At 43.1% G+C, this 16,726-nt stretch overlaps 2 protein-coding genes across 4 annotated transcripts in view; both read left to right on the top strand.

Moving 5' to 3' along the window:
* LOC308703271 (kinesin-like protein KIF1C) overlaps positions 1–7,023 on the top strand; it is a gene marked incomplete at its 5' end in the record, with an annotated part of 19,782 nt that extends 12,759 nt beyond the window's left edge. The window contains 3 exons of the mRNA XM_081386592.1: positions 1–134; positions 1,675–2,523; positions 6,859–7,023. The exon at positions 1–134 is cut by the window's left edge and continues 153 nt beyond it. Coding sequence (XP_081242718.1) covers positions 1–134; positions 1,675–2,487 — 947 coding nt within the window. The 3' untranslated portion in view covers positions 2,488–2,523; positions 6,859–7,023. The remainder of the gene's footprint in view (positions 135–1,674; positions 2,524–6,858) is intronic.
* A 3,284-nt stretch (positions 7,024–10,307) lies between these two features.
* On the top strand, positions 10,308–16,721 carry gp1ba (glycoprotein Ib platelet subunit alpha). Of its 3 annotated transcripts, none has more exons than XM_081387100.1 (3): positions 10,308–10,510; positions 11,761–12,036; positions 13,602–16,721. In XM_081387100.1, the coding sequence occupies exons 2-3, from the start codon at positions 11,769–11,771 to the stop codon at positions 15,599–15,601; spliced, it is 2,268 nt and encodes a 755-aa protein (XP_081243226.1). In that variant the 5' UTR covers positions 10,308–10,510; positions 11,761–11,768; the 3' UTR covers positions 15,602–16,721. The 3 variants fall into 3 exon arrangements, with proteins under 3 accessions (XP_081243226.1, XP_081243225.1, XP_081243227.1); XM_081387099.1 differs by having other exon boundaries at positions 10,337–10,496; XM_081387101.1 differs by having other exon boundaries at positions 10,370–10,510; positions 11,761–12,974; positions 13,427–16,721.
* The last annotated feature ends 5 nt before the right edge of the window (positions 16,722–16,726 follow it).

Genomic DNA, 16,726 nt, shown 5'->3' with positions numbered 1-16,726 from the left:
ACCTGAAAGCTCACATCGACAAACTGACAGATATTTTACAAGAGGTCAAAGAGCAGAACAACACGAAGGACGAGGAGATCAAAGCCCTCAGAGACCGAATGATGAAGATGGAGAGCATCATACCAGCAGTGCAGGTACACACACACACACACACACACACACACACACACACACACACAGTAGCTGGGTTTCCATCCAAACGTGAAGCGAATCTTTTCAAAGAGGTTTTCCCTTTTTTTATCTGCCGGAAGCTAGCTATTTCAGTCGATAAAGTTTTGAATATGGATATTTTTCTTCGCTTCACTCATATCGCTGTCGGGCGGAATCCTTGTATCTCCAAAACCATTATTTTTCAGGAAATTCAAAAACGGCATATTTTTTTAGTTATTAAACATTTTATCGTTAAAGTTGGTATTATACCTTATATTGCTATCATATACTGTTGTGTACCAACATTAACACAACATTTCCCCAAAATCATGTTTAATCAGAGATAGGAGATTTATGACTTGGGAGCAGGGAGATACGAGGTTACGCTGTCATTGATAAGAACGGTACGGACACAGACGTCGCTGCTGGCTGCAGTGTTCATCAAAGTCTGCGGTCACTTTGAGCCTTTTGACAAGAGATAAGGCTTTAAGAGCTATTCAAAGCTAATGACTGTGGTTACATACATCTCCCTAAACACCATTTTAAACGTTTAAGAGATATGAGTGAAGCAGAACAAAAAATGATGAGCTGACTAGGCTGTAATACTTACCTTCGTGGCTCACGGGCTTCCTTCTGCACCGAAGCATTACAGCTATTGATTTTGAACAAAACAGGCCTACTCAAATGTATCTAACCTAACTATTTTCACTCATTGTTGTCTAAAAACAGACAGAGTTATCCAAAGATAGGCTTACTTGGCGCCAGTAGACAGCCCTTATTTCTCCCATAAATAAAACCTGCTACTTGGGGTATTTTACATGCACAGTGCCAACTTCCAGTCAGTAAAATAAAAATAAAAACAATAATTTAATGCTGGTATCCAAAACATTTAATTCAATTCAAGTATTATATTAGATACATTTTAAAACTTCAATGCACACGTACAATAAGCCTAGTAATAATAAGCCTAGTAATAAGTAGACATTTAAAATACATCAATAACTGATATCATAGTTTAACACAGATAAAATCAGAGTTAAGGCGAGGATTTCTTAATCGTTGCGACTTTCAATCCTGAGGAGACAAAATACTGCGAGGCTCCCGCCGTGGAGTTACGAGGATTCTCAGACAGTTGAAGTGTCCAATGGAGTTAAGAGATTTGCTCTCAAGCTATTTTCAACACTTTAGATACTTTGACATACAAGGTTTCCGCCCGACAGCGACGATATACAGCTAGGATGAGTTGAGGGAGAGTAAATCATGGACTAATATGCTTTTTTTGGGTGAACTATGCCTGAAACTTTTTTTTTCGCACAAGTAAAAAAATCACCTCAAGAGAGCGTAAAAACTTTTCTTTTTTTTCATTTGGCGTTGGCGTTTCCATCACTCGTTTCTGATGCGATACTTCAAAACTTGCATAAAAACAGGCTGATGGAAACTATCTACTGACACACACAAATCAATTCTGAATGTAGCACAGCCCTAATGCACATGCATTCAGTCGTTGTGCATGTGTTTGTGTAGGACGGTGATGTATCCGAGGATCTGAGCGCAGACGGTGATCAGGGCGATGAGGAAGATGGGCGTGGCCTTCTAGAGCTCCTCCCCAAAGAGCAGCGCGTGTCACGGCTGATGGAGGAAGACCCCGCCTTCAGGAGGGGCCGAATGCGCTGGCTCAAACAGGAGCAGACACGCCTCCTCAACCTGCAGCAGCAGCAAATCACCAAGCGTCTGCGCCGAGGGGGCGGGGCCGGGGGCGGGGCTATGGGTGGGGAGGGCGTGGTCCACCTCCCCGGAACGGGACGCTTCATTCCCCCTCAGGACTGCAAGCTGAAGTTCCCCTTTAAGAGCAACCCTCAACACCGGCTCTCCTGGGGACCGAACGTGTCCGTCGTGACAGACGAGGAACGAGGCCCCGCTCCCGGCGTGCCGTTACTTCCTCTTCCGTTCCAAATGCCGGTCATCATGCGCGTGCCCTCCCCTAGTCGCCCCTGGCAACCTCGTCACTACAGCAACGGCAATCACGTTCCTCAGCAGCAACAATGGCGCTACAGGCGCAATTCGCTAGATGGCTCCACTGTACCTGGCAACCAGGGTTATTATACCAACGGGCACCACAACAACAACAACCGCGGTCGCTATCGGCAACAGTCGCCGGGCCCTTGCTTACGCGGGGAGGGGGGGTACGTCAATCACCAACGGCCCCAGACTCTACCGCACACGCTCACCGATCAGCCGCACGGCAAACACCAAAAAGCGCAGGGCTACGTCACCCCGCCGCGCATGAGACGCCAGTACAGCGCCCCGGACCTGAAGAGCAGAGAGACGCCCGTCTGACGCTGTCAGGAAACACTAGCCGTGTTGTTTTGATGGGTTAGTAAGTTAGTTAACACAGTCTCATGTAGTCAGACTATCAGTAGAAAGAGTTTATTCTGGGCTAGACCCGCCCACTTCGGGACAGCAAGAGAGCGCCACTGGCTGCCTTTACATGCAACAAATAATCCGTTTTTTGTTCAATCGGACTCAAAATCTTTCATGTAAACCTTATCGACCCGATTGAGCTCGATCCCAATGACATTTCGATCGGATTGAAAGAGGTTTATTCCTTTTCTAATCCGATGGAGAGAACGTGAACACTTGATCAGATCTGATGGAGAGAACATGTGAACACTTGATCAGATCTGATGGAGAGAACATGTGAAGGAGTGTGCGTGTGCGATGCCGTATGCTGTGTGGATCGAGCTGTTCTTCCTGATGAATAAAGTGTTGTGTAAATGAGTTTCCCGTCCTCTATAATCCTGCTTTCCCTGCGTGTGTGAAGTGGAGCAGGACAACGGCCCCCCAGTGCTGCTTCAGACGCTCATCCACAGGCCACTGGTTTTGGCCATTTACTGCGTGATCAATATAAGAACTGATGTAAGAGAATGGTTATAATGCGCAGACGGCGGGAAACTCTGTATATTCGTGCAGTGTGCGCATGTCAAAACATCTATTCCGATTTGAAGCTTGTGACATATAAACACACACATCAACCCGATCACATGTTTAGTGTTCATGTAAACACTACGCTCAGACTCATCAGTCGGAGTGAATTCAGTCCGACTGAGACACAAGTTGTGCATGTAAACGCAGCCAGTGTCCGCTAAGGAACGCAGCCGGAGCGATAACGATAGCGATACGGTGTTCGTCGGCTGGTGGAGCTGCTAATATATCGTTATGGTTATCGTTCATCGTGTCATCTTGAGTTTTGTGCACACTGACTGTTGCTCATCCAATCAGATTAGAGCTTGTGGTTTTTGGAAGGCTCTCATGGTTTTAAGTGCAATATGCATGTGTGCGCGGTCCAAGACTAGCTAGCACAAACCCTGCTAACGCACACGTCACCGCTCAGCCTGTGTTCAGCATCACGTACCTCTCAGAAACGACCCGGCCCAGGATTGGCTGTGCATCAGATTTGCACTAGATTTGGGCGTTCGTATGTTCAGCCTCAATGTGCCTTAATAACCTCAGAGATCACTGACAGAAACGCCATGAGAGAGTGAGTGTGTGTGTGTGTGTGTGTGATCTGAGATGCAGCTGGAGGAACGGTTCATGTTAATGATTCACACCAGAACAGCTCAAACACCTCAAGGATGTGTTCGTATACATGCTGTTCAACACCAGCTTGAATCACTTTTACTCACACTACAGTTTTTCTTTTTTTTCTTCTTCAGTTTTTCAATTAAATTTGTTTTTTAAGCCAAACTTACCATCTTTAGTGGACTAAACTGAGCCAGATGATAACTGTTAAACAGCACACGGCTTCAGCACCACCTGCAGCATTAGCTCCACCTCGTTCGAACGCTTACAGCTCAAATAATGGACATTAAACCAGAAGAACAAACGACTGGGAAACGAGCCTAACGAGCTGATTCCCTCAGACGGCTCAGACTAGCGGAGAGAAGTGAGATGAGCAGCAGTGAGGAAGGCAATAGTGTGTAGGACTGGATTGAGTTTACACTCATGACTGACAGCTGTCAATCACTGATGACGATGATGAAAGGGATGTTTAGAGTTCAAAGGTCAATGAAATGGACATGTGGAGTGAAAAGCAAGTCGTGTGAGTTTTAGAGTTTGTTTTTCAGGATTTTTAGAGAGATATTGTATGTCAACGGGACCTTCCTGGGTAAATAAATAAAATAAACTCAATCAATTACAGAAATATATATATTTTTAATATTTGGAATATGATTCCTGTGCCTTTGGGCCACAGACAGTTGTTTGATCCGGTTTGACGTTATTTTGAGTGGCAGATTTGAAACGGTCCCACTTGTGTGACGCTGCAGTGGAGATTCCCACTGGAGATTCTCACTGGAGATTCCCAATCGAGATTCCCAATCGAGATTCTCACTGGAGATTCCCAATCGAGATTCTCACTGGAGATTCCCAATAGAGATTCTCACTGGAGATTCCCAATAGAGATTCTCACTGGAGATTCCCAATAGAGATTCTCACTGGAGATTCCCAATAGAGATTCTCACTGGAGATTCTCACTGGAGAGTGTTACTGGAGATTCCCACTGGAGATTCCCACTGGAGATTCCCAATAGAGATTCCCACTGGAGATTCCCAATGACAATAAAACTGAAACTTGATAGAGATTCCCACTGGAGATTCTCACTGGAGAGTGTTACTGGAGATTCCCACTGGAGATTCCCAATAGAGATTCCCACTGGAGATTCTCACTGGAGATTCCCACTGGAGATTCTCACTGGAGAGTGTTACTGGAGATTCCCACTGGAGATTCCCAATAGAGATTCCCACTGGAGATTCTCACTGGAGATTCCCAATAGAGATTCCCAGTGGAGATTCCCAATAGAGATTCCCACTGGAGATTCCCAATAGAGATTCTCACTGGAGATTCCCAATAGAGATTCCCAGTGGAGATTCCCAATAGAGATTCTCACTGGAGAGTGTTACTGGAGATTACCACTGTGGGATTGTCATTGCAGATTCCCAATAGAGATTCCCACTGTAGAGTCTCACTGGAGATTCCCAATAGAGAGTGTTACTGGAGATTCCCACTGGATATATCCACTTAAGATTCCCACTTTAGATACTCATTGGAGATATTCACTCACTGGAGATTCCCAATAGAGATTCCCACTGGAGATTCTCACTGGAGAGTGTTACTGGAGATTCCCACTGGAGATTCCCACTGGAGATTCCCACTGGAGATTCTCACTGGAGAGTGTTACTGGAGATTCCCACTGGAGATTCCCAATAGAGATTCCCACTGGAGATTCTCACTGGAGATTCCCAATAGAGATTCCCAGTGGAGATTCCCAATAGAGATTCCCAGTGGAGATTCCCAATAGAGATTCTCACTGGAGAGTGTTACTGGAGATTACCACTGTGGGATTGTCATTGCAGATTCCCAATAGAGATTCCCACTGTAGAGTCTCACTGGAGATTCCCAATAGAGAGTGTTACTGGAGATTCCCACTGGATATATCCACTTAAGATTCCCACTTTAGATACTCATTGGAGATTTTCACTCACTGGAGATTCCCAATAGAGATTCCCAGTGGAGATTCCCACTGGAGATTCCCAATAGAGATTCCCACTGGAGATTCTCACTGGAGATTCCCAATAGAGATTCCCAGTGGAGATTCCCAATAGAGATTCCCAGTGGAGATTCCCAATAGAGATTCTCACTGGAGAGTGTTACTGGAGATTACCACTGTGGGATTGTCATTGCAGATTCCCAATAGAGATTCCCACTGTAGAGTCTCACTGGAGATTCCCAATAGAGAGTGTTACTGGAGATTCCCACTGGATATATCCACTTAAGATTCCCACTTTAGATACTCATTGGAGATTTTCACTCACTGGAGATTCCCAATAGAGATTCCCACTGGAGATTCTCACTGGAGAGTGTTACTGGAGATTCTCACTGGAGATTCTCACTGGAGATTCCCACTGGAGATTCTCACTGGAGAGTGTTACTGGAGATTCCCACTGGAGATTCCCAATAGAGATTCCCACTGGAGATTCTCACTGGAGATTCCCAATAGAGATTCCCAGTGGAGATTCCCAATAGAGATTCCCAGTGGAGATTCCCAATAGAGATTCTCACTGGAGAGTGTTACTGGAGATTACCACTGTGGGATTGTCATTGCAGATTCCCAATAGAGATTCCCACTGTAGAGTCTCACTGGAGATTCCCAATAGAGAGTGTTACTGGAGATTCCCACTGGATATATCCACTTAAGATTCCCACTTTAGATACTCATTGGAGATTTTCACTCACTGGAGATTCCCAATAGAGATTCCCACTGGAGATTCCCACTGTATCCCGTCAGAGCAAACCAGCCACACGGGACTGTTCTGGAGTTCAGTGATGTCACAGTTACGGTGTCGCAGGTGGGCGGGGTTATGCCAGATTACCTTTAGACATGACATCACTCTGACCGTGACCTTTAACCCTTCAGGACAATCTTCAGATTGTGTCGTGTGTGTTTGATGATGATGATGATGATGATGATGATGATGATGATGTCTCTTATTTACACTCGCTGACTGTTTACTGCCATAATATGATGCTTGTTTAGTTCATCATGCCTTCTTTGGTTTGATTATGATTTAATCGGTTAACGTGTGTGTATGCAAATGAGTTCATGTGCTCAAACACACACGCGTTCTTCACCTGTGTGTTTTGTTTTTTGAGGTTGACGTTCTGCTTCCGACTGGATGAACCTCGCGTGTGTCACTGGACACGAGCTGCCTCTTCTTCTGCTCTTCTTTTCTGGATGTTGAGTTATTTCTTTGAGTTTTAAAAATGTCTGTTTAAAAACTGCAAAATATCATTAAAGGAAAATGTGTAAAAACAACATTGCTTCTGGTGTGTCTGTAGTCTGTATCTCTTCCACACGCACTGGAAGGCATCGGATAGAACAGATTAGAGACGGTCAAGTGTCATCGTCCATGCCTTCGCTCATCTGTCCCGTGAACTGCGGAGTTAATGCTCAAGAACTCTATTAATCAGAATATAAATGTATAATATAGCCATTTTATTCTACTGTGCTTCTCACTCTGCCATTAGATCTAGCCAACTGTGTGTGTGTGTGTGTGTGTGTGTGTGTGTGCTCACATATAAGTGACCATAGAGAGAAGCATGTGACGATCTTGTGCTCAGCCATGGATGATCTAAGGCTCATATTTGATGATCTGAAGACTCTTTGACATGAGAAACCTCTGGTCGACTGAGATGACTCGTGTTGCTGGGTGAAGTTTAACCCTCTGGGCGTCTCCGTAAATGGGTTACACTTAGCTTTCTCCCGCCCGAAAACGGACGAAACCTTAAAATTTTACTTTACTTTTTCCCAGGTTAACCAATCAAATATATTTTTGTTCTATAATGTTTTCTGATTATTATTTAGAATTTTTTTAATTTTGTATGATATGTATTAATTATATAATTTTTATGAGCTATTTTTTCCATTAGAATTAATATATATTTTTTATTTTTTTTATTTTATTTTATTTTTCAATAAATGCAACATTTCACATCAAAATAGAGTGCAGGCCTAAAAAAAAAAAGATTTAAAGTGAGAAGAGCGCCATCTAGTGGCTTCAAAATGTATTAATTTGTGTCATGTCCTATAACCGCCTATAGGCGGCCTATAGCTTTTTTATTTATTTATTTGATTTATTCCCATTCGGAAAGAAAAAAATTATTACTAAGCAACCACTGAATGGAACAACACAAATTATATATCATTTTAAAGCTTAGGATCTCAGCTTTTTAATGCATCTAATTACATTTATTAACTCCTAACGAGTGCTGAGTAATCCCTCTAAAACCAAGTCTACCGCCAGCAGGCGCCACCTAGCTGCGGAAATATTCTTTACCATATTTTAAAAAAATCTTGCCTTAACACAAAGTTGATGTCATTTGAAAGCTTAGAGTCTGAACTTTACAAAGAATGTATCCACTTTGAAAAACTCTTAAGTATTGCCGAGTTATTTGCTGATAAATAGAATTTCTTTTTTTTTCATAATCTATAAAATAATGTACTGCAATGTGTCAAAAACATCATACAGCTCATGAAACATTCTCAGATAATTAAAAATGGCACTTCGTTTTTTACAGCATATTATTACAATTAAAATGAGCCCAAAATTAACATAATCTATTGCTTTTATGACAAGATATTCTTCATGAAGAAAAAATTGCCCATGAGGGGGTGTCAAAGACTGTACAAAAAGGCTATCTCTTTTCCAAATGCTGTAACTTTTGATTCCTTTATCCAATGTAATGTAATTTATATTTTCAAAAAATTTAAAAAGAGTTCTTTCAAACGATACCTACCTTTTGACTCTCCTTGCTATAGTTTTGGAGTTATTATATAATTTTTATATGGTATTATTTTTATATGGCAAACAAAATTTGCTGTTTCAGTCTTACCAGTTCATTTCTCTCTCTCTCTGTGTGTGTGTGTGTGTGTGTGTGTGTGTGTGTGTGTGTGTGTGTGTGTGTGTGTGTGTGTGTGTGTGTGTGTGTGTGTGTGTGTGTGTGTGTGTGTGTGTGTGTGTGTGTGTGTGTGTGTGTGTGTGTGTGTGTGTGTGTGTTGGGGGGGGAGGGTGTCTTATTTGCACTCTTGATGTTCTAGAGTGTCACCCCTTCATTGCTGTACACTTTTTTCCAGCACAGTGGCTGATCTGTAGCTTGTACCACCAAAAGTTTCTCTGAGTTTTCCTATTTTTTCGTATTTCCCATTCATTTCCTATGTCGCCCGTTTTTGACCGGGAGGAAGCTAAGTGTGACTTTTTTTTTTACGACCCTTTAACATATCAGAATCATCTCCTTGATTTTTTTGTGTGTTCATATAGGTAATACAACAAAAGTCACCAAGTTTCACCCCCATCCGATGAAGCAAAAAAATTAAACAATTCGAAACGTTCAAGTTTTCTGTCGTTTTCGGACGAAGAAGCCCAGAGATGCACTATACCAGTGTAGGAAATGCATTGACTCCACCTTGACTGGATTATATGGAAATCTGTATTTCAGGTTTTAAGTTGCTCTGCAGACAGACTCGGCTTTGTAATAAAGTCATCAAAATCTCAAGACTCTGAAGTGGATGTTCTGCAGTTTATATTAGTCTTAAAGGGTTAGTTCACCCAGAGATGAAAACTCTGTCAGTGATTACTCTCCCTCATGATGTTCAACCCCGTCAGACTCTCGTCCATCTTCAGAACACAGATTAAGATATTTCTGATTAAATCTGAGAGCTGTCTCACTCCTCCATAGGCTTCTCTGGGATCGAAACTTGCCGGCCCAGAAAGTTAGTAAAGACATCGTTAAAATAGTCCAGTGACTACAGCGGCTCAACCTTAAGTTTATCAAGCGGCGAGAATACTTTTTGTGCACAAAAACAAACAAAAATAACGGCTTTCTTCCACTCTTCATGTTCTTCAGTGTTTCTCTGAGTGAGTTCACGGAGTGTAACAGCGCAGCGCTGCTGGGTCGTACGTCAGAACGGAGGCTCACTATTGGCCAGCATCACACGCATCACACACACATGACCAGCGTCAAAGTGAGCCTCCATTCTGACGTACCTTAGAAAATATATCAAAAATATCTTAATCTGTGTTCTGAAGATGAACGAGAGTCTGACGGGGTTGGATCGACATGAGGGCGAGTGATTACTGACAGAGTTTTCATCTTTGGGTGAACTGTCCCTTTAAGGTGAGGTGTGCGGCAGCTGTCTTAGCATCTTATCGTTTCTGAATATATGTTTATGTTCATTCACCAAGGATCCAATCACAGAGTGGCACATCTTTTCACACCAGAAGTTTTATCATTATTGCTGTTGGTTGAAAACTGGTGTTTTTTACGTGCAATCCAGCTTAAAACACTACAAAATATGAAGCAATATCCAAGACCGCACTGAACAAGCGCCTGCATCATTCTGCAATAAAGTTTCACGTGGGCACTGTGGGCAGTGCTCATATTTTCTGATGTATTTTCCAATAATAATGATGATTGCTTTAGATTTCAGATGTTACAGTTTTTGTACACAAGCAAAACTAAAAGACCAGGGGTTGATGTGAAAAACTCACTGTGTGCAAAAGTGCTGATATATATAGAGAGGCTTGTGGTTTGTGTTTGGGTCTGAGGAAGAGAGATAGAGCTGAGTCCAACAGAGGATATAAGGCTCTCCATGAGACAAGAAGAAGAGAGGATATAAGGCTCTCCATGAGACAAGAAGAAGAGAGGATATAACGCTCTCCATGAGACAAGAAGAAGAGAGGATATAACGCTCTCCATGAGACGTCCCTTCACACGGACGCCAGCGCTCAGAGGTACTGACACAGAGGTACTACACACCCATTTATTCTCTTATTATTATTTATTCTCCAGGTGAAACCTCACATTTGTGTGGTGCAATAGCGAGAGTAACCAATAGTACTGTTTTTGTACAAGTTATGCACTTATATTTGAGTATCTCACAAAGATGTCAGTTGTATTGTGGATAAAATACATGAAGCCTATTTTAGGGACCGTTTCGATTGTGACTTTATTCTCAAGAACATTCAAGTTCTAATTCTCATTCTGTAGGAAAGAAAATCCTCCTGTCATGATATCTGTGTAACATTTTACTTCACTAATGTACACTATGATTCAAAAGTTTGTATAATTTTGACGAGTCTCTTCTGCTCACCAGGACTGCGTTCATTTGATCAGAAATACAGTAAAACAGTGAAATATTATTCCAGTGTAAATCATCTGTTCTCTATGTGAATATACAGTAAAGTGTAATTTATTCCTGTGATCAAAGCTGAATGTTCAGCATCATTACTCCAGTCTTCAGTGTCACATGATCCTTCAGAAATCACTCTGATATGATGATCGAGAAACATTTATGATTATTTTCAGTGTTGAAAACTGTTGATATGTTTGTGGAAACCGTCATACATATTTTAGGATTATTTGATGAATAGAAAGTTCAAAAGAGCTGCATTTATTTTAGAATCTTTAATAAGTGTCTTTACCGTCATTTTTAATTCATAATGCACCCCTGATTAATAGAAACGTTTGGTTCCACTTTATTTCGATAGTCCACTTTAGACATTCAACTGACTATAAGTAACTTTTCAACTACATGTCAACTAACTCTCATTAGAGTATTAGTAGACTGTTAGGGTTCGGGTTAGTAGAATAAGTTGACTTGTAGTTGCCAAGTTATGTATAGTCAGCGGAATGTCTGTTGGGGATCATCAGAATAAAGAGTTATCATATATGAAGAAGACAGTCTACTGATCCTCTAATGACGGCTAGTTGACATGTAGAGTTACTTATACTGTAGTTAGTAGAATGTCTAAAGTGGACTATGCAATATATCGAAATAAAGTGTTACCGAAATGTTTATTTCTTACTGACCTCAAACTTTTGAACAGTAGTGTACTTCACATTAACATAAAATAAAGATGACAAATGTTACATTAATGAGATTTTGGGGAGAAAATAATGTCACTGAACAAATAGTGTCTTTATTTTCTTTTGTTTTGTGAGTTTTGTGTATTATATTGGCACAGCTATGCTTAAAACGGCCTTGTTTTCTTCCAGTTGTTATCATGCGACGCTTGGTCTTCCTCATGATGCAGTGCTGCGTCGTCACGAGCATCAGCTGTCCGGAGGACAAGAACCAGGACCACCGGCCCCGCGTGAGCTGCGTGAACCAGAGCCTGACCACTGTTCCTGACGGGATCAAGCCCGACACGCAGGTTCTGGTTCTCACTGGAAACCACTTCAGTTCTCTGTCCTGGTCCTCGTATTCTGGATTCATGGATCTGCACGAGCTGGACCTGAGCCACAATCTCATCACCACGCTGGAGCCGCCAGGTACACCCGAGCACTGCAGTTGAGTCTCAGAGAGAGACTCAAGAGTCTCAGAGAGTCTCAAGAGAAAGAGTCTTAAGAGTATCAGAGAGAGTCTCAAGAGAGTCTTAAGAGTATCAGAGAGTCTCAGAGAGAGTCTCAAGTGTCTCAGAGAGAGTCTCAGAGAGAGTCTCAAGAGAAAGAGTCTTTAGAGTCTCAGAGAGAGTCTCAGAGAGCGTCTTAAGAGTATCAGAGAGAGTCTCAGAGAGAGTCTCAAAGAGAAAGAGTCTTTAGAGTCTCAGAGAGAGTCTCAGAGAGCGTCTTAAGAGTATCAGAGAGAGTCTCAAGAGAAAGAGTCTTAAGAGTATCAGAGAGTCTCAGAGATAGTCTTAAGTGTCTCAGAGAGAGTCTCAAGTGTCTCAGAGAGAGTCTCAGAGAGAGTCTCAAGAGAAAGAGTCTTTAGAGTCTCAGAGAGAGTCTCAGAGAGCGTCTTAAGAGTATCAGAGAGAGTCTCAGAGAGAGTCTCAAGAGAAAGAGTCTTTAGAGTCTCAGAGAGAGTCTCAGAGAGCGTCTTAAGAGTATCAGAGAGAGTCTCAGAGAGAGTCTCAAGAGAAAGAGTCTTAAGAGTATCAGAGAGTCTCAGAGATAGTCTTAAGTGTCTCAGAGAGAGTCTCAAGTGTCTCAGAGAGAGTCTCAGAGAGAGTCTCAGAGAGAGTCTCAAGAGAAAGAGTCTTTAGAGTCTCAGAGAGAGTCTCAGAGAGCGTCTTAAGAGTATCAGAGAGAGTCTCAGAGAGAGTCTCAGAGAGAGTCTCAAGAGAAAGAGTCTTAAGAGTATCAGAGAGTCTCAGAGATAGTCTTAAGTGTCTCAGAGAGTCTCAAGTGTCTCAGAGAGAGTCTCAGAGAGAGTCTCAAGAGAAAGAGTCTTTAAAGTCTCAGAGAGAGTCTCAGAGAGCGTCTTAAGAGTATCAGAGAGAGTCTCAGAGAGAGTCTCAAGAGAAAGAGTCTTTAGAGTCTCAGAGAGAGTCTCAGAGAGCGTCTTAAGAGTATCAGAGAGAGTCTCAGAGAGAGTCTCAAGAGAAAGAGTCTTAAGAGTATCAGAGAGTCTCAGAGATAGTCTTAAGTGTCTCAGAGAGAGTCTCAAGTGTCTCAGAGAGAGTCTCAGAGAGAGTCTCAGAGAGAGTCTCAAGAGAAAGAGTCTTTAGAGTCTCAGAGAGAGTCTCAGAGAGCGTCTTAAGAGTATCAGAGAGAGTCTCAGAGAGAGTCTCAAGAGAAAGAGTCTTAAGAGTATCAGAGAGTCTCAGAGATAGTCTTAAGTGTCTCAGAGAGTCTCAAGTGTCTCAGAGAGAGTCTCAGAGAGAGTCTCAAGAGAAAGAGTCTTTAAAGTCTCAGAGAGAGTCTCAGAGAGCGTCTTAAGAGTCTCAGAGAGTCTCAAGAACTTCAAGAGTCTCAGAAAGAGTCTCAGCGAGAGTCTCAGAGAGCGTCTTAAGAGTCTCAGAGAGTCTCAAGAACTTCAAGAGTCTCAGAAAGAGTCTCAGCGAGAGTCTCAAGAACCGCAAAAGATCTCAACTCAAACTCTGTGTCTCTTTCAGGTCCAGTGCTGGGGAACCTGAGCGTGTTGCGTTTGTCTGGTAACAGGTTAACTGGTTTGGGAGGACGGGTGTTCCGCTGCGCTCCCAACCTGATGGAGATCTTCTTGGACGCCAACCAGATTCGTTCCCTTCACGACGCCACCTTCAGTGAACTCCCACGTCTGGAGATCATCAGTCTCTCTCAGAATAAGCTTCCCGCCCTGCCGGCTCGCCTCCTGGAGCGAGTGTCTTCCAGCAGCCTGAAGACGTTTGATTTGGAGAATAACAGTGTTTCGCTGATGCCTGACAGGTTCTTCTCATCTAAACCCGAGTTACCGTACGTTTACCTGTCCTATAATCCCTGGATCTGCAGCTGTGCTGTAGGTTATCTCCACAGCTTCCTGAACGACCAGGAGCACAACGTATACAAGCACGAAGCACCGAACGACATCGTTCCCGCCGCCGACAGCGTTGTGTGTTCTGGACCGCCTCACCTATTCCAACGGCCCATCATTGAACTGGAGGAGAATGACTTCTGCCCTCCAGATCCACCTCTCCACCCCGTCGGAGACTGGGATTTCAAACCCACCTCTACTATAATCTCAGTTAAACCAAATTCCAGCCCTCAAACCCTGAATGCTCCACACGACACCACCGACATCACCCTCCTGGAAACCTGGACTGAAATTAGGTCTGAATTCTGGACCACGTGGGAGCTTTTTAGCTTGAATCCAACGACTGGTCCAGAGATTCTCAATCCAGACACCACCGAATCACTTGCCTACGCAACACAATCAAACACCAGGATTACTGAACCGTACCAACCCACAACTTCTGAACCGCCAACCCCTGGACCCATTACTGCCATATCCCAAGGTCAAAGTACCACCAGATCTGAACCGCACACTTCCAGATCGACCACGATCCAGACCGAACCACCAACCACTGGACCCATTACTGCCATATCCCAAGGTCAAAGTACCACCGGATCCTCTAGAACAACGATCACGGTCCAGACCGAACCACCAACCACTGGACCCATTACTGCCATATCCCAAGGTCAAAGTACCACCGGATCCTCTAGAACAACGATCACGATCCAGACCGAACCACCAACCACTGGACCCATTACTGCCATATCCCAAGGTCAAAGTACCACTGGATCCTCTAGAACAACGATCACGGTCCAGACCGAACCACCAACCATTGAATGGACCATTCTCCGAACAGATCCGCCCACTAGTGTTGGTCCGCACTGGGCAGATGCTCGTGATGCGGGTGGACGGATCCTGCCGTGGTGCTGGTGGTTATTTGCGGGTTTTGTGTTGTTGTGTTTGCTATCGGCTCTCACGTCATGCTTTCTGTGTGTTTGGCTCCTGAGGAACCACCTCACCGTCAGCCGCTGGCTCAAGCATCATGCTTGCTTACCTCACTCGGGCAACGACAGGGTCATCCTACAGGCGTACAGACACACTGAACACACACAGCGAAGGGAGGATGAAGGCGAGAGCGTGAGCTTTCTACCCCTAAAGCAGCTCAGAGACGTTCAAGCCGTGTTCCGGAGCGTCCTCTTCATCAACCCGCCGGAAGAGCAGAAGCACCACACTAAAGAGAGAGATGCTTCTGCCAAAGTAGAGCTGGTTTCTGTAGCAGGCGGAGCGAGAGATAAGGAGCGAGAGCCGGAGATGAGCGGGGACGTGTTCAGGAAGACCTTGCACAGGGTGATTAGCCGAGAAGAGGAAGCAGATGGAAGGAGAGAGGGATGGAGAGAGGAAGAGGAGGCAGATGGATGGAGAGAGGGATGGAGAGAGGAAGAGGAGGCAGAGGGATGGAGAGAGGGAGAGTGTGTGCGGAGTGGAGAGGGATCGACCGCTCGCTATAGCCTGATCCTGAGGCAGGAGAGAGGAGCGCAGCGAGAAATGCAGTGGGTGGTCGGGGAATGGGAACTGGGGGATGAGGGCGTGGCCTATCAGAGGTCCTGCTCTCTGATTGGCCAGCCCCCCACTGTCGCTCAGGAGTGAACCGTCACTGGATACAAATTTGGTTTCGTCGGTTAACTCTGTTGATTTCAAGCCAAATGTTTCACAGTTCATATTGTTTTAATGCAGCTACAGAAAAATAAACTTGAAAACATTATTTTACTGCTCCCACTGCTAGACATCTGTTCTTGTTTTAACTGTTAACTCACTTAATTTTGGTTATTACAGAAAGCAAGACTTCATATCTTCAGTCATTTTGCTTCTCCAGTAAATGTATCTTGATTTAAGAATGCTTTGTGTTTTTGTCTTTTTTTTCCAGTACAAATATCAGAGGAACTTTTTTTGCAGCATTGATGCATTTTTCCAGACGACTTCCTCCAGTTCATGTCCAGAAGCTTCACACGCTTGAGGAATCAGCTGTACAATTCCACAAAAATAGCTGAGATTATTAGTGCTAGTTAAAAAAATAAGACTGCTGATAACAGGCTAGTTTCTCTGTTTAGTTAACAATCTCACTTGAGCTGGTATATGAAGCACCTTTAAATCTCCATTTATTTTGTTTTTATTTTATTTATTTATTTTTGTTTACTTAAAGAAAAATGCATTTTCAGCATTCTATTATAATGTATGTTATAATATAATGTTTTTAGGACATCTTTAGACCAATTGCCAGTTTCATATACAGGTCTGGAATAATTTCCTGCTTTTATACAGTCAAACCAAACTTTACTCAGACTCCTTCAACATTTCTCACATTATCTCAGTTTATTCGCTATAGTTTAGAGAATGGTAGTAAAATATGAGCAGAACTCAGTTGATATTTGACTGGTTTTGTCCGTCCTTCTGTTAGACTGTCTCACACATGAATTATGTTGAATATCTGTCAGCTGTTAAATTTAACTACACAATTAGACAATACCAGTTTAGCTCAACCAATCACCAAGCAATGCTTCATTGTGTTCAGTCTGTGTGTAAAAAGAGCATTAGCAATTAAAGAAAACACACTTCAGCAAATCATGATCAGCTCAAAGTTATGAATAATTTTTGGTCCCAAATGTCACTGGTAGTCACTGTATGAGGAATATGTGGGTATAATGTGTCACAGTTTACTTTATTCTGCTCTCCTCACTCACATGTGAAATATTAACTACTAAAATATCAAATTAT

The sequence above is a fragment of the Scardinius erythrophthalmus genome (assembly GCF_964197995.2).
Source record: "Scardinius erythrophthalmus genome assembly, chromosome: 15".
NCBI classification, from domain to species: Eukaryota; Metazoa; Chordata; class Actinopteri; order Cypriniformes; family Leuciscidae; genus Scardinius; species Scardinius erythrophthalmus.
This window is presented reverse-complemented; position numbering and strand designations above follow the sequence as displayed.

Coding starts and splice junctions, on each gene's coding strand:
- gp1ba (XM_081387099.1), top strand. CDS start 10,460: ATGAGACGTCCCTTCACACGGACGCCAGCGCTCAGAG. Junction 10,497..11,760: donor ACGGACGCCAGCGCTCAGAG/GTACTGACACAG, acceptor GTTTTCTTCCAG/TTGTTATCATGCGACGCTTG. Junction 12,037..13,601: donor CACCACGCTGGAGCCGCCAG/GTACACCCGAGC, acceptor TGTCTCTTTCAG/GTCCAGTGCTGGGGAACCTG.